This window comes from Galeopterus variegatus, unplaced genomic scaffold, assembly GCF_000696425.1.
Source record: "Galeopterus variegatus unplaced genomic scaffold, G_variegatus-3.0.2 Scaffold8186, whole genome shotgun sequence".
NCBI lineage: Eukaryota > Metazoa > Chordata > Mammalia > Dermoptera > Cynocephalidae > Galeopterus > Galeopterus variegatus.
In genome coordinates this window covers 39,881-54,529 of record NW_007734297.1, presented here as the reverse complement: position 1 = coordinate 54,529, position 14,649 = coordinate 39,881, and the positions used below count along the sequence as shown (strand labels likewise).

The 14,649-nt window shown below is 41.1% G+C and overlaps 1 protein-coding gene across 1 annotated transcript in view; it reads left to right on the top strand.

Annotated features, from left to right (window-relative positions):
• The window catches only part of SEL1L2 (sel-1 suppressor of lin-12-like 2 (C. elegans)), a gene marked incomplete at its 5' end in the record, with an annotated part of 55,333 nt that overhangs the window by 35,805 nt on the left and 4,879 nt on the right, over positions 1-14,649 (top strand). Inside the window, 6 exons of the mRNA XM_008592683.1 lie at positions 2,131-2,193; positions 2,751-2,838; positions 5,204-5,352; positions 6,502-6,667; positions 6,775-6,849; positions 10,031-10,203. Coding sequence (XP_008590905.1) covers positions 2,131-2,193; positions 2,751-2,838; positions 5,204-5,352; positions 6,502-6,667; positions 6,775-6,849; positions 10,031-10,203 — 714 coding nt within the window. The remainder of the gene's footprint in view (positions 1-2,130; positions 2,194-2,750; positions 2,839-5,203; positions 5,353-6,501; positions 6,668-6,774; positions 6,850-10,030; positions 10,204-14,649) is intronic.

Genomic DNA, 14,649 nt, shown 5'->3' with positions numbered 1-14,649 from the left:
AGCGGGAACCGGTCTGTATGTGGGATCCGAACCCTCGGCGGGAGCGCCGCCGCGCTTCCCAAGCGGCGCACTATCCAGTGCGCCACCAGGCCGGCCCTACCCCAGCCCACCCCCCCCAGAGGTGTTTTAAAAATCAGTAAACTTCACATCAAAATCTAGACATCCAGCTTTTCTTGGAAAATGGCAAGAGCTGGCCACACAGGGCTGCCTTTCCACGTGGCAACAACCAGCCGGAATAGAGTAGCTGAAGAGCTGCTGCCGCCTTTAGATGGAACTATCTAGACATCCAGCTTTTCTTGGAAAATGGCAAGAGCTGGCCACACAGGGCTGCCTTTCCATGTGGCAACAACCAGCCGGAATAGAGTAGCTGAAGAGCTGCTGCCGCCTTTAGATGGAACTGGGACTCTCTGGTCTGCTATGGTCTCCACCACTCTCTCCATCACCTGGCTCAGTGTACTTCTTACATGGCTCTTGGAGGTATCTGAATTGGCCTTTCCTGACTGGAAAGTCCTAACTAGGTGCTCTGGGTCTTAAATAGTTGATGAGTAGTCCGCTGAGACTGGGCTTCCCAAGGACTCTGTTAGAGAAGGAAAGGAATTTGTCCCTGCTATTCTAACCTTTCTCCTTCTCTCCCTTCTGCCTTCCCTCCTCTCATTTCCATTCTTCCTTTCCCTTCCATTTTCTCAACATCTAAATGAGGCTAATTAGAAAACAGACTCACTAGACTGCCACATTCGCCACGCTGGGCCTTACTACTCCCAGAGCAAAGTTACCCAAGACTCCTAGGATCACAGGTGGTTGTGGGCAGGAGAGAAGGGGGACAGAGGAGCAGTTATGTCACTGTTTTAAACACAGATGGACTGCCCTTAAGAACTCCTACAATAACAGTCCTCTGATATGCATAGGCTCAAAATTTGGAGTCTTGAAACAGTTTTTGAAATATGCCTTCTCTATTATGTGCTATTCCCGTGTCACTGAGAGCTACCGTGGCTATATCCACAATAACTAAATGTAGGTGGTGAGAAGAAATTTGGAGAGCTTTGTGTCAGAACTTGAGTTTCTGAGGAAATACTATAAACTGTAAGACAAATCTGCAGGTCTGCTGAATGAAAGCCAAGTGGCCAGTCATGGCCCCTTACTCAGTCACTAGCAGGTGAAATGCGTGACGGTGGATGCAGAGATAAAGTGAGTTTTCTAGGTGAGGAAGCCACTTTCAAGGTTCACTCTTTATCCAGGATTGATATGCTCATCCTCAATATATTTAAACACTTGGTAAATACTAAATATGCTAAATACTCCCTTCCTTAGAGTAGTCAGAATATTAACCAGAAAAATAAATGGTAATTAATTTAGCATCAAGTGGAAAAGAAAACATTGGTGATGTTACAAGCAGTCAAATTTAAATAAAGAAACATACACCAACAACGCTTTACTATCCGTAGTGGCTGGACTGAAATCCACAGAGAATCTCTAAAATATTATTTGGCCACTTATGTCAATCTCCTTTGACCAATTTAGGCAACAAGTGTCTGGATAGACTTCCCCTTCTGGAAAACTACTACACATCCTTTAAGACCTAGCTTAAATGTGACCACCCCTGAGAACTCAATCCCCTTCAGTTCCTAGCCTCAACTAGGCAGTTGAGTGTCCCTGTTCTGGGCGCCTACAATACTCTCAATCTATTTCCACTTTAGGACTTAACCACATTTGACATGACTTTAAGAGGTCTGACTTACCCCTTTGAAATTGCTCAGAGCCCATTAACCTGTGAGCTCTCCAAGGAAGGAATCATGATTTATTCATCTTTTACCTTTTACCTCCCAACTCTGCCTGGTGCCTATTATGGAATCACATGCAAAGAAAGTACTAAATACTGATAAGTGTTGGATGTAAGAATGGAGAAGAGATTTGACTTTCATTTCCCTCTTTTAAAACATTTTTTAGTCAGGGGGATTATGAAGGTTGAAAGAAGATCCTAATGAGGTTCGAAATAACCTGCCAACTGCCTGGTTAACCTGTCTTGATTAATCGCTTACTGAATACATTTCAAATATTTTGAATGATTTCGCAGTAATTTTCCTTATTATGAATTCTTCTGGGACTTCACTTGGATTTTAAAAACTCTTCTAGGGCAATGCAATTGGTCTTCATGGACTTGGTCTTCTTTATTTTTATGGAAAAGGAGTTCCTGTGGTAAGTTAAAAAATTTCATTATCTCTTCAACATATTTCTAGCAATTTATAGGGTAAAATTCACTGTCGTTCAATGATTTAAAGGAATTAATCTCTATTACCTGGTTTGCCAAACTATTATAGCAGATAATAGAGAATAAAATAATCCAGTGAAATTTTTCCCAAAGACACAGAAGAACAAGCTTGTGACAAGAATAGCAATTCTAATAATATCTCAGGATCATAGATTCAAAGTAACCTTAGAAATCATCTGTCCCCTGAGGATTTTATTGATAGAGAAATTTGTCTTCTTAGTTTAACCTCTGAGTGACCTTCCCCATATCTAACAAAATCTACCATCAGTGTATAAAAAGACATAATTTATGGTGAAAATGAGATAATTATTTCCTAAAAGAAGCTAATAAAGTAATGAAATAAATTACATAGTATTTTTGAACTATATTAACTAGCCTAAATCTGATAGGACACTGTTTATATTCTTAAAAAAAAAATGTAAGGCAATTGTTACCATGGAGTTACACATACACCTTTGAGTAATAGAGTGTAATTGTCTTGCAGAATTATACAGAAGCACTTAAATACTTTCAGAAAGCTGCAGAGAAAGGGTGGCCCAATGCACAGTTCCAGTTAGGCTTCATATACTACTGTAAGTGCTGCAAATATGGCTGCTTTATTTAGAATGACTTATGCATTATTATGTTTACTCCTTTTATAACAAAAATCAAAGGGTTAGTGTGAGTGGTTTAGATAGAACATTCAGGCAGCAATTTGAAGAGGGATTTGAAGAAGACTAAAGAAAAAGACACCAATTGGGGGAGGGGACAGGGAGGTGCAGAGTCAGGAAGCTCACCTTTGACAAGGTTGAGTTTGAGATGCTTGTGATATCCAATACAGGTACCCAAGTGTGAAACTCACAAGAAAGGTCAAACTTGGAGGGAAAGATTTGGGAAGGATCAAAGTACAGGTGTTGATTAAGAGTAGCTGAGGTTCCAAAGGGTAAGGAGAGAGCATGTGAGAGGAAGGAGCATTGGGACATGGTCAGAAATCGTGATACTCCATGCTGCATTGGAAGAATAGGCACAGGAGGAGCAGTCACCAAGATGAATGAAAAGGCATGGTCTGAGGAATAGGAAAGAAACATGATCTTAAGGGAGCCAAGGATGTAGAACTTTCTAGAAAGAGTGAGTGAATAAGCACCTCTGTGAAATGCAGTGAGAAGCCTGGTTAAAAAAAACAAAAAGGTAAGAAGGGACCAAGTATCCATGAGACTTGGCAACATGGAGAATGTTGGCGAGGTCATTGGGATGTAGAACTTTCTAGAAAGAGTGAGTGAATAAGCACCTCTGTGAAATGCAGTGAGAAGCTTGGTTAAAAAAAACAAAAAGGTAAGAAGGGACCAAGTATCCATGAGACTTGGCAACATGGAGAATGTTGGCGAGGTCATTGGACTGGTTGGGGTGGAAGCCAGATGACAATGGGTTAAGGTGTGAATGGAAGGTGTGGAAGCAGATAAGTAAAAATACTCTTTCAGAAAGTGTGCCTTTAAAGGGAAGGAGAGAGATGAATTTGCAGCATGAGGGGAACCAAGAACCAAGAGGGAGTTGTTAACATGCTGAAAGACCTGAGCATAATTATAATTGTTGAAAAGAAGTTCTGGAAAAAGTCAGTGACATTAGGATCTGATTGGGCCCAGGTAGGTGGAGGCCTCATTAGCCACGGCAGAGAGGTGGGATTTCTCAGCTTCAAGACTGGTGGGAGGGAGGAAAGGATAGTGCAGAGGTACATATGGGGGGATGGGAAGAGAGGCAAGTGGGGAAAGACAATGTAAAGTTTTCCTCAGTGATCTAGTAGGTACAAAGTTGCCTTCTGAGAGCAAAGGTAGAGTGGTTGGCATAGGAGGCCTCAGAAAGTCTTAAAGATTTGTAATATCTGTGGAGACTGAGAGAGGGAGTGGCCAAGACAAGTAAATGGGAGATCTGAACAAACCTGAGCATCCCCGCCAGTCCTTCATGTCACAAGTGGAGCCAGGGCAGCAGCAGACTGCATCATCAGGGAGGTCAAATGTGGCCAAGAGGGCTGGCATTTTCCACAGTGGCTAGGCAGGAGGGCCTGTTTTGCACTGTCCTAGGCGGTTGAGGTTTGCCTAAGATGGTCTTATTCTTCTAGCTTATTCCAAGTCCAATTCCTCAAGCTTCTAGAATAAGAGTAATAATGGCTCATGTATATTAAGTCTTTGTATGTTTTAAGTCATTTAGTCCTCTTAACATGACTGGGGTATCACACAGTTTAAAATTGAGCCATATCAAGGTCAGAGATCACTCAGTTAGTGGAGCTGGGATTCAAACTCAAGCAATACGCCTCCAGAGCCTTTGCTCTTAATCACTATGTGGCACTGCCTCTAGAGGCCATGAAATGTTAGAGCTGGAAGGAAATCGAAGGGCCATTTTGGGAAAGCTCCATCCTTTTGGAGATGAAGTGCCTAGATGTGCCTGACTCACAAGAGGAGTAACGAGAGAATCCTGCTGCTGGGAGTCTGCCAATTCTCTGCCCTGGCACCAAATGCAGCTCCTTGCTCCGGGCATGAGTTGGGTCAGAGGTGGGCTTCCTGGAGCTGAGATTTCCTGTTCCATTCTCCATGGCTATGGCTGTCTCCTGGTGTGGGAGGGTGTCAGGGAAGGCGAGATGCATCCTAGTGGGGCTTCTGGTCCTCAGAGACCACTGCTTGGTCTCCTTTTCATTAACTTTAGTTATGCCATATTGAGGAGATATTTTCATGAGACCAAACAGTCCTTCTTCCTCAGTTTTCCATGAGAACATTAATTTCCATATTCTTACTTACAACCAAACTCAGCCCCCTCACCCTTCCCAATAGAGGATTTAGAGAAGCTTGACTTTTGGATGGCTTTTCCCTCCCATTTAAAATAGCAGGCATCACTATGACCACTATCCATAGATTATAATGTAAAAAATAAAATAAATAAGGAGTGGCTCAAAACAATTTTAATTTTCAGCTGGCTCTGGAGTATGGAAGGATTATAAACTTGCCTTCAAATATTTTTACTTGGCATCTCAGAGTGGGCAACCCCTTGCCATGTATTATCTGGCCGAGATGTATGCGACAGGAACAGGAGTGTTAAGATCCTGCAGAACCGCCGTGGAGGTAAATACTGGACTGTCTTTAATTTTCATTCATCACACAAAGGACGTGATACTGTCCTTAAATTGTTGGTGCCTTTAATTTTACAGATAGTACCTCTTTTCTTCCAGTTGGCAATCAAACACTGGCATTTGCCAGAGAGTAAAAAGCAGTGATGTAACTTGGATTTGGAAAGAGAAAAAGAGAAATAATCCTTCCTCTCTTGTATTTGGCTTTTTATCAAGTTCTGAGCTTGCCTCAGAATTCAGTTAAGGAGCTCTGTTTCAGCCTTCAATCAAATCATCGGAGCAATTTGGCACTTCTAGTGGGACTGGGAGTTGCTACTTGGGAAACGAAAGGCTTGATTTAGCCTAGAAAACATAGCCCACTTCTTCCCAGAAAGCAGGGTCCTTAGGTTTTTGATGATTTGGATGACAATTGAGAAAGTGGATTCTTTCAGTTCGAGCCAGCAGCCAGCGATGCACTTTTCAAAGGAATGCTTTTAGGACCTTAATGCCCTTCATTGATTTATAAAATACATCCGCTGCACCAATATAAATACCTCCATGTTGCAATCTGGTCCCTCTGAAACTCATTTCAAAAGCTGCCAGCTAATAATCTATCTTTAGATTTGCTCCTTTGCCAACTTCCTAATGAATTATGTATGGCTAACCTCTTTTGGTTACATAAGGGCTATTCAGCTAAGTTGACATTAGTCCCCATTGAGCTTTGCACACCTCCCTCGCAGTTTTGTCACCTACACCCTCAGGCACTGTCTTCCCTTCATGTTCTCCTTTCCACATCAGCTGTGGCCTTATAACTTGCCCTTGCAGAGCAGCAATGCCCAGAAGGCCTTTAAAAAAAAAAAAAAAAACAAATCCAGAAGTCGATACATTTTTGTCATGCCAAATAGCCTCTAAGTCTGGAAAGTTTATTATACAAATCTAAAATAAGCCTGAGGAAGTTTCATTCAAGACAAAAAATACACTTGTAACCTTTGTGCCTATGAAAGCTATTAACTATTCATGCTAAATAATTTGCAAAAGCCATGCTTTAGACCTAAAATCCTTGACTAACCAGCCAGCAGGAGCTGAAGACTGATTTCATTTATCATTTACCTGGGATGAAGTATATTTCCTAACTAGTCTGCTTGATTTCTTTTCCCATACACAGCTTTACAAAGTTGTCTGTGAACTAGGCCCCTGGGCTGAGAAGTTCCTGACAGCTTACTTTGCCTATAAGGATGGTGATGTAGATTCTTCTCTTGTTCAGTATGCACTGCTTGCAGAAATGGGGTATGAAGTAGCTCAGAGCAATTCAGCATTCATTTTGGAATCTAGTAAGATAAGTTAAAATTCTCTGCAATTCTCCAATCATATACATGCATATATAACATTACTACAGAGGCATTTTAAGCCTTCCTAATTAAATGTCTCCTTTTTCTAGAGAAGGCTAAAATCCTTGAAAAAGAGAAGATGTATCCAATGGCACTTCTCCTATGGAATCGAGCTGCCATTCAAGGTATAGAACCTAGATAAAAATAAGCACATACCTGGTCCCTGTCCACGATTATTCATCTGATTTGCATTAGCTATGTTCTTGGGCACATAGGCAGAAAGTTGCAGAATATCAAGTAGATGGTATTTAAACTATACTGATGTTAGGGTCAGTCTTTAGTTAGAGGTCGTTTCCAGGAATTTATTTTCTTTATTATTCTCAAGGAATTTTTTTATGGCTCTGTCTCCATGGCACCAGAAGAGTTTTTTGAAATATGACAATTTTACTTAAGAAACCAGTTTTCCTAGTCTGGCTTTAGTCACTCAACTGCTGAGTTGTTTACTGAACTAATCAGAGATGTGACCTACTTCTCAATTTATAGACAAAATTTCCTGTGTATCTAAGACTTATTTGATGGCTTTAAAACATCACATTGATAATTACCACAAATTCCAGATCTTTACTGTAACCATTAGTGTGTTAGAATTAAAAAAACAAGACAAAACAAAACAAAGATAAATGGCAAGGTCCTCTCCCCTGTCCCGGAGTTTCCATGTCCCACTAATCAGGATCGCATTTGATAAGGAATATAAGATACCATTGATGGAAAAAGCATTAGCAGCTGGCATTTGAATCACTACGTTTCTTCTATGTTTTCTCCTAAAATCATGTTATTAAAAGCAGAGAAATACTGCAAAGCTATCACATTTGAATAGGTGAGGAACTCCCTGCAATGAGAGAGCAGTTTTGTTTCCAATTAGGTTTCTTAAGATTGTCTCATGCTAAGACTGAATCATCCCTTTTCACAGGAAGTGAATAGAATAAAAAATGATTCTCAACTGATGCTAATATGAAGCAGTGGAGTGCCTACTCTCCGAGTGGTGCCTTCTCAGACCCAGCTGAGCTGGTAATGCAGCAGCAAGCCATCATGCAATTTTAGTGAGAGATTCCCTAAAAAAAAAGTCTGTGTTTTCTAAAATGCAATAAAGACTTAATCTGGAGTGGAGAAACACTACCAGCAATAAACATGAACCCCAAGGAGACCCTTAGCAGTCATCCCTAAGTAGCCTTCAAAAGACTGAAATCTCATATCTTAAAAAATCAGGTGACCTTTTTCTACTTGACATATCCATGTTTCTTGGAAAGTAATATTCTAAATCAAAAAAGCATTTTCTAAAAAGTTCCCTACCATGTTTATCCATTTATTCCATAAATATTTATCGAGTACCATTCTAGGTTCTGGGACTATATAATTGATCAAGAGCTTCTAAGTTCTTGCCCTCATGGAGCTCTTGCCCTCATGTGGAAGAGAGAAAATAAACCACAATAGTAAGCAAATAAAATAACACCGATATGTGCTGTGAAGGAAATAAAACATGGAGATGTGATAAATAACTACTGGGGTGGAGTCTGAGTGGATGCGTTAGACCAGGGAGTCCGAGAAGGTGTTTAAGAAGGAAATGGCATTTGTGCTCAATCTGAATGATGAAAAACCAGCCACGTGAAGAGTTGGAGGAATTCCAAACGTGCCAGGTGGAGGGACTTGAGGAATCTTAATGCGGGATCCTGTGCAGGCATAAGCTTGTTGTGTTGAAGAAATATTAAATAGGCTGTGTGTCTAGAAAGTGACATGAAATGAAATTAGGGAGGCAGGAGGCAGGTGAGGCACGGCTTGTAGTTCAGGTAAGAAATCTGGGTATTATTCTAAGTGCAAAGTGAAGTGGGTGATTTTTCACAGGGTAATAACATGATTTGATTTCACATTTTAAAGATATTACCCTGGCCGTTGTATAAAGAGTGGATTGAGAAGTGGAGATAAAAGGACAGCTGGAAGGCTATTATAATATTCTAGTCTTGAACTAGATGGTGCAGGAGTTGTCAAGAGAAAGGTGTTTTAGAGGTAAAACCAACAGAACTTGATGAATTAGATGATGGAGGTGAGGAAAAAATAATTAGGTACAATTCCCCTAGATTTATGGCCTGGAAAATGACAGTGCAAGTACTGAGATAAGGAAGATATGGATTATTTTGTTTGGGCAAAGGGGTGTAGGGTGTTAAGAAAACTCTATTGACACACCTTTGAGATCCAAGTAGAGAAATCAAGGCAATTATAAGAGTTGGGCCTTAGGGAGAGACAGGACTGTAGATATAAATTCAGAAATACTTAACATAAAGATAGCCATGGACTAGACAAGGTCACCTACAGAAAGAATTGAGATAGAGGAGAGTGGTAGAGGAGGGGAGAGAAAAAGAGAGAAGAGAAAGGAAGGAAAAGAAGAAATGAAAAAAGCACTTAGGAACAAGCTGTTGACATTTCAACGTTTAGGAATTGTGTAGAGGGGGAGTCAGGCAAGAGTGTGAGGAGGAGAGGCCTGGGAGGTAGGAGGGAAATCAAGAGAGTGCAATGCCATCAATGCCAAGAGAGGAAAGTGCTTGGGCAGACGGGTCCAGTGACTCCAGTGCTCCTCAGAGGTCCAGGAAGGTGAGGACAGAGAAGTGGTCAATGGATTTGGTTGTACGGAGGTCATCGACTACCTTGAAAATAGCAGTTTCCCAGGGGAGGGGGCAGAAGCCAGATTGGAGTGGGTTGAAAAGTACAAGGCACGTGAAGCTTTGGAGACAGTGAGAGTAGAACACACTTTTGCAAAGGTTGAGTGTAAAGGGGAACAGAGAAATGGGGCATGAGCTAGAAGGAGACACCGCAAGCTAAAGAGAGGGTTTATTTTTGTTCATAGAAGATACTAGAGCATGTTTGAAGAGCTGATGAGATTGATCTGGAAAAGAGGGAGAGACTGTGATGCAGGAGAATAGGGCTTCAGGAGTAAAGTCTGAGAATGGGAGGGATAGGGCCAGTTTCCCAAGAGTTACCTACCTTCAAACAATGAATTTTACAAGTAAAATTAATAATTTTCTGTTCTATAAGAATGTTTGTATTATCCTACAATGAAGACAGCTAGCATTGTTATATACAGTGTTATATTTTATATTCCATAAAGTATTTCTAATCCTGATTCTGGGATTCTGAGTGTGTTTTTTTCATACACACACACACACACACACACACACACACACACACACACACACACACACACATATGAATCCCTATATATATAAAGCACTGAAACAAAATTATTAGGTTGACTTAGTGGAAACTATACAGAAATCATCTGAGTTCTGATTCTTCTCTTTCTAATAATTCTACCAGGCAATGCATTTGCTAGAGTAAAAATTGGAGATTACCACTACTATGGCTACGGGACTAAGAAAGACTATGAAACAGCAGCCACACATTACAGCATTGCAGCAGACAAATTCCACAGCGCACAAGCCATGTTCAATCTGGCCTGTATGTATGAACATGGCTTAGGTATCGCAAAGGTAATTATGTTGGTAATAATTCAAACCTAGTAATGACAGCAGTGTGGGAAGGGAAAATTTACAAATGTGTTACATTTCATTGATGTCACCAATGTAGAGGAAATAAGAAAAGCTTTTAATATTTACTATGTCCCAAAATGCCAACACATGTTTCTTACCCTAATATGAACCCTATGAAACAGATATTATTTTCTCCATTTATGCCAAGGACATAAAAAATGAGTAGAAGAAATCTAGTCTAGGCCAATTTGACTCATAAGTTTCTGTTTTTCCAGCACATACTTTTTCCAATGGGCCCTGCCTCCTTTCTCCTCCACCTCTAGGCCTTTTTCCATTAAAATTGTCACTGGCTCTCAAGCTCTCAGAAATAAGGAGAAAGTGGAATTAGACCAGAGCTGGATACCAATATGGCATTTATCCAGATATGTCTTATGAAGTACCCACTGTGTACATGACATGGTATTGAGCACTCTAGAAAGGCCCAAGAGAGTGAATCTTCATCCTCCCAAGACTACCCTTGAGATGAGGCATATTCATTAAGAAGGGAAGCTAACACTGGTAGGTGGTACTGGGTAAATCTCTTAGACAGTATAATTAAGGCAGAAAATGGCATGGAGTTTGGCAGAGTGAGAAACGTGTATTAGATGATAATAATAGTAATAGCCAGGTGTTGGGTTAAGTGTGTTATATGTACTATGTCATTTAAATCACACAGCCACTCAGTGAGATAAGCCGTACAATTGTCCTCAGAAAACTGTAGTGCAGAGAGGGTGAGTCACTTGGCCAAGCTTGCAGTGCTCATCAGTGGTGGAGCTAGAACTGGAACCCAGGCCTGTGTCTGACCCCAGGGCTTTTGGTGAAAGAGTAGGCCCCACATTGAATCATTCTAGTGCTCAAGCCTGTTTCTCTTCAGTGTTTATATTTCTGACTGCATTTCTAGAGCCAAAGAATGTGGGGATTATCAGCTCTTTTAGGCTCTCATCTTTCTTCCATTGTTCTAATAATTGAGAATTGCTGGAAGGGAGTTTCCTGTCTGAGAACTGCTAATGGTGCCCACTGCAGCCAAGGGTTTCCTATTCAGGCACCGATTATCCAGCAGTGCAAATCCCTGCCATCCAGTCCTCCCTGGCAGCCTGCATTTTGGCTGATCATTTTTTATCAGCTCTGGCACCCTAAGCACTAGAAAGAATGTCCAGTCTGTTTCCCCATTACTAGCAGGTGCAAGCTTCCCATGTTTATAAAATTGGGGGAAGAATGAGACTGCATAGAATAGCTAAATTGGATGATTCTTTGGATGTTATTTGACCACCCCTCCACTCCCCACCTTCATCCATGTCAGTAAAACAGAACTAGTGATACCTGCCCTGCCCCAAGGCTTTGAGGTTGAAACGAATAAGCCTTCGTGGAAGGGCTTTGTAGTAAAAAAGTGTGAGGAATGATTGTTCTTTATATCAGAAGGAAATTTGAGCGACTGCTAAATAATACTTCAATAAGATTAAAGCTTTTATTCATCCTTCCCCATGCAAAACATAATAATGTGTGAGGAGCATTGTCTATAGAAAGGATAAAAGTGGCCCCACTCCATATGTTACATTTGTTAGCTCTCTCACCACGTGTGATTCAAGAAGGACTTGGTCCCCCTGACAGCCATGTCCTCACCATGGTGAGGCCATTTGCCTTGGGACAGGAAGGGGAGTCCTCTCAGGACACGTGGCCAACAACGCAGGAGAGAATGCACTGCCTGCTGTGGCCCAGCCGGCTGACTGTGTCAGAGGGTTTGTTTTTTCTCCTTGGAGTGACCACGGACCTCTCTCCTAGGCACTTCTTCACAATGTCAAATAGCAATTGTGGAGAAACACATTTCATACAGTCAGAAAAAAACTTTGAAGTTTCTCTCTGACCACTTTTCTGTTCTTTTCTGCAGGAGCTCCTGTTAAATCATGGGTGGCTCACTTTGATCAGTCTCTCTCAATCGCAGGTGTATTTTTTCCTACAGGAAGTCTCTACATGTAGAAAAACGGGGGCTGCTCTTAATCTCAGACCTGGATATGAGAATTTTACATTTAGCTCATGAGGGACCATTGCACATTGTCTTTATTAATTCTTCTGTTTAGCAATTAGAAAAATAACTGAGTACACGGGAGCACAGTTTATTAATCTTGCCAACTCATCATCAAATTAACAAGGAGCTATCACCTTTTCTAATTTGTAAAATGAATATCCTGATAATTAAAAGCCTGAAGTTTGTCCCAGTGAAAGCAAAGAGAATAGGAGAGTAGCCCTTCCCAGCACTTAAGTCATCAAGTAATTAAAAGCATTTCTTCAACAAGGCACTACGAAATCCTCTTTATTAGTTAATCCTTGTGCAAACCAGTGAGAAAGATGCGTATACTATCATTACCAAGGTTTCTCTGAGAATCAAAGAAGGTGGTATGGAATTATGTTTTGTGAACTCTGCATTTAAGACCTCTGGGGAATAAAATGAGGTATAAATCAACATAAAAATATATATTATTGTTGATATCACTTGTCTTTAGGAAAGGAAGTTAGGAGTAGGGTGATGTAGATGAGTTATCCTAGTAGCCTCACTGAGAAGAAGCATCTCAGCTCAGTGAGCTCTCTGACTTAAACTGTGGGCCAGGACTGACTGCATCGTTGTTCTGGGAACATGAAATAATATGTGGGGAGGAACTGGGAGAGGACCTAAGTTAGAAATGTAAGCACTCAGCTCACAAGTTGTTATGTCACTCTTTTTCAATTTTCCCTTGATTTGTAAGTACTTCAGAAATTTAACCATGAGCAAAACCTGTTGCCCATCACTTCCTGGCCACTCCTTCCATCCGTACCCTGATTCAGCTCTGAATTTCTGCTCACCTCAGCTTGTTGTAAAGGCTACTGAGGGGCCTTCCATTCTAGTGTTCTCCCTTTAAATCTGTGGCAAAGATGGCTCTGTCCACCAAAGATTTGTAAACCCCAGTGCAGGGTGCGTGTGCCTAGTCAGAGACTTCATTTCCAGCTCCCTTTGTATCGTGTGACTAGTTCTCAGCAATGACATGGAAGTAAAAGTCAAGGGCATGATTTCTGGGTTAAGGCAGATGGAGCTACTCCCTAGTCTCTTCCCCCTTTCATTGACTGGATGCAGCAGAAGACACAGAGGCTTTAGGGACTGCAAAACCACATGATGGAAGGAGCTTGGGTCCCTCAATTATCACATGAAGAAAATTCACCAACCAGTAACAACCACATTGGAATGCTGAATGAGAGAGAAATAAACTTTAATTGTTTTAGTAACTGAAATTTGGGGGTTTGTTACAGATGTTAGCATTACCTTAATTAATACATAGTCCATCTAACAAAGCACTACCAGATTATTCCTGATAAAATGTAACTCTGATATAGTTACCCACTCCACCCCACCAAAACCACCCCAAAAATGCAAGCATCTTATTTATTTTGTATTGCCTAATGAGGTTTAGACTTCCACCCCATAGGTTAGGTTGACCTAACCTATCTTGACTGTAATGGTTGGACATACCACTTTCTCCTTGTATATATTCTAGGCTACTTACTTGGCCCTTTCCCTCAGAGACCTTGAACTGAATTGTCCTGACCTTTTGTCATATCACCCCTTTTGATGGAATGATCTCCCACCATATTTTTGCTCATTGGCAATCAGTCTGTTTTTCAAAGAACAGCCCCAATGTCATCTCCTCTATGAATCCTTCAAGGAACCCCCAGATTAAAAAATATCTACTTCTAAACTGCCGTGGTACTGGGCTCTGCTTTTTATTCATTTGTTTATTCACTTGAATATTTACCAAATGCTTGTCTTGTGTCAGGAAGCACTGCTTGGTTCTGGGGATACAGGAAGAACAAGACAGTGTTCAAGGAGCTCACAATCCACTATGGAAGAGACATGTCCACAGCTATAGCTGATGTCCAGAATGGCAAGCATGTGTTTGTGCTCACACACCTGAAAAGAATTAGAAATAAAGTACTATAAACATGTTAAATAGAAAACAATTAATTCAGGTGGGGGAATCAGGACTGTTGGCTTCCATTCAAAAATGTGTTTGTAACATGGAGTATGAGAAATATATGACAACCTTTTTAAATGGAAGAAAATATGCATGTTTAAAGATAATGACTAGGAAAGCTACCCTAAAGTAAGACGAGAGGTGGGGGGAAATTATCCTTTGGAGATGAGTTTCAAATATATATTTATATTTATGAGATAACACAGTTTTGGGGTCTTGTAGAGAAAACAAAACCACATCTACCAGATAAATTATAAATAGATCTGTCAAAAATAAAAGTAATTATGGGGCCGGCCCGGTGGCGCACTGCTACAGTGCGCTGCTTGGGAGCGCGGTGGCGCTCCCGCCGAGGGTTCGGATCCCACATACAGACCGGTTCCCGCTCACTGGCTGAGCGAGGGGCGGGAGC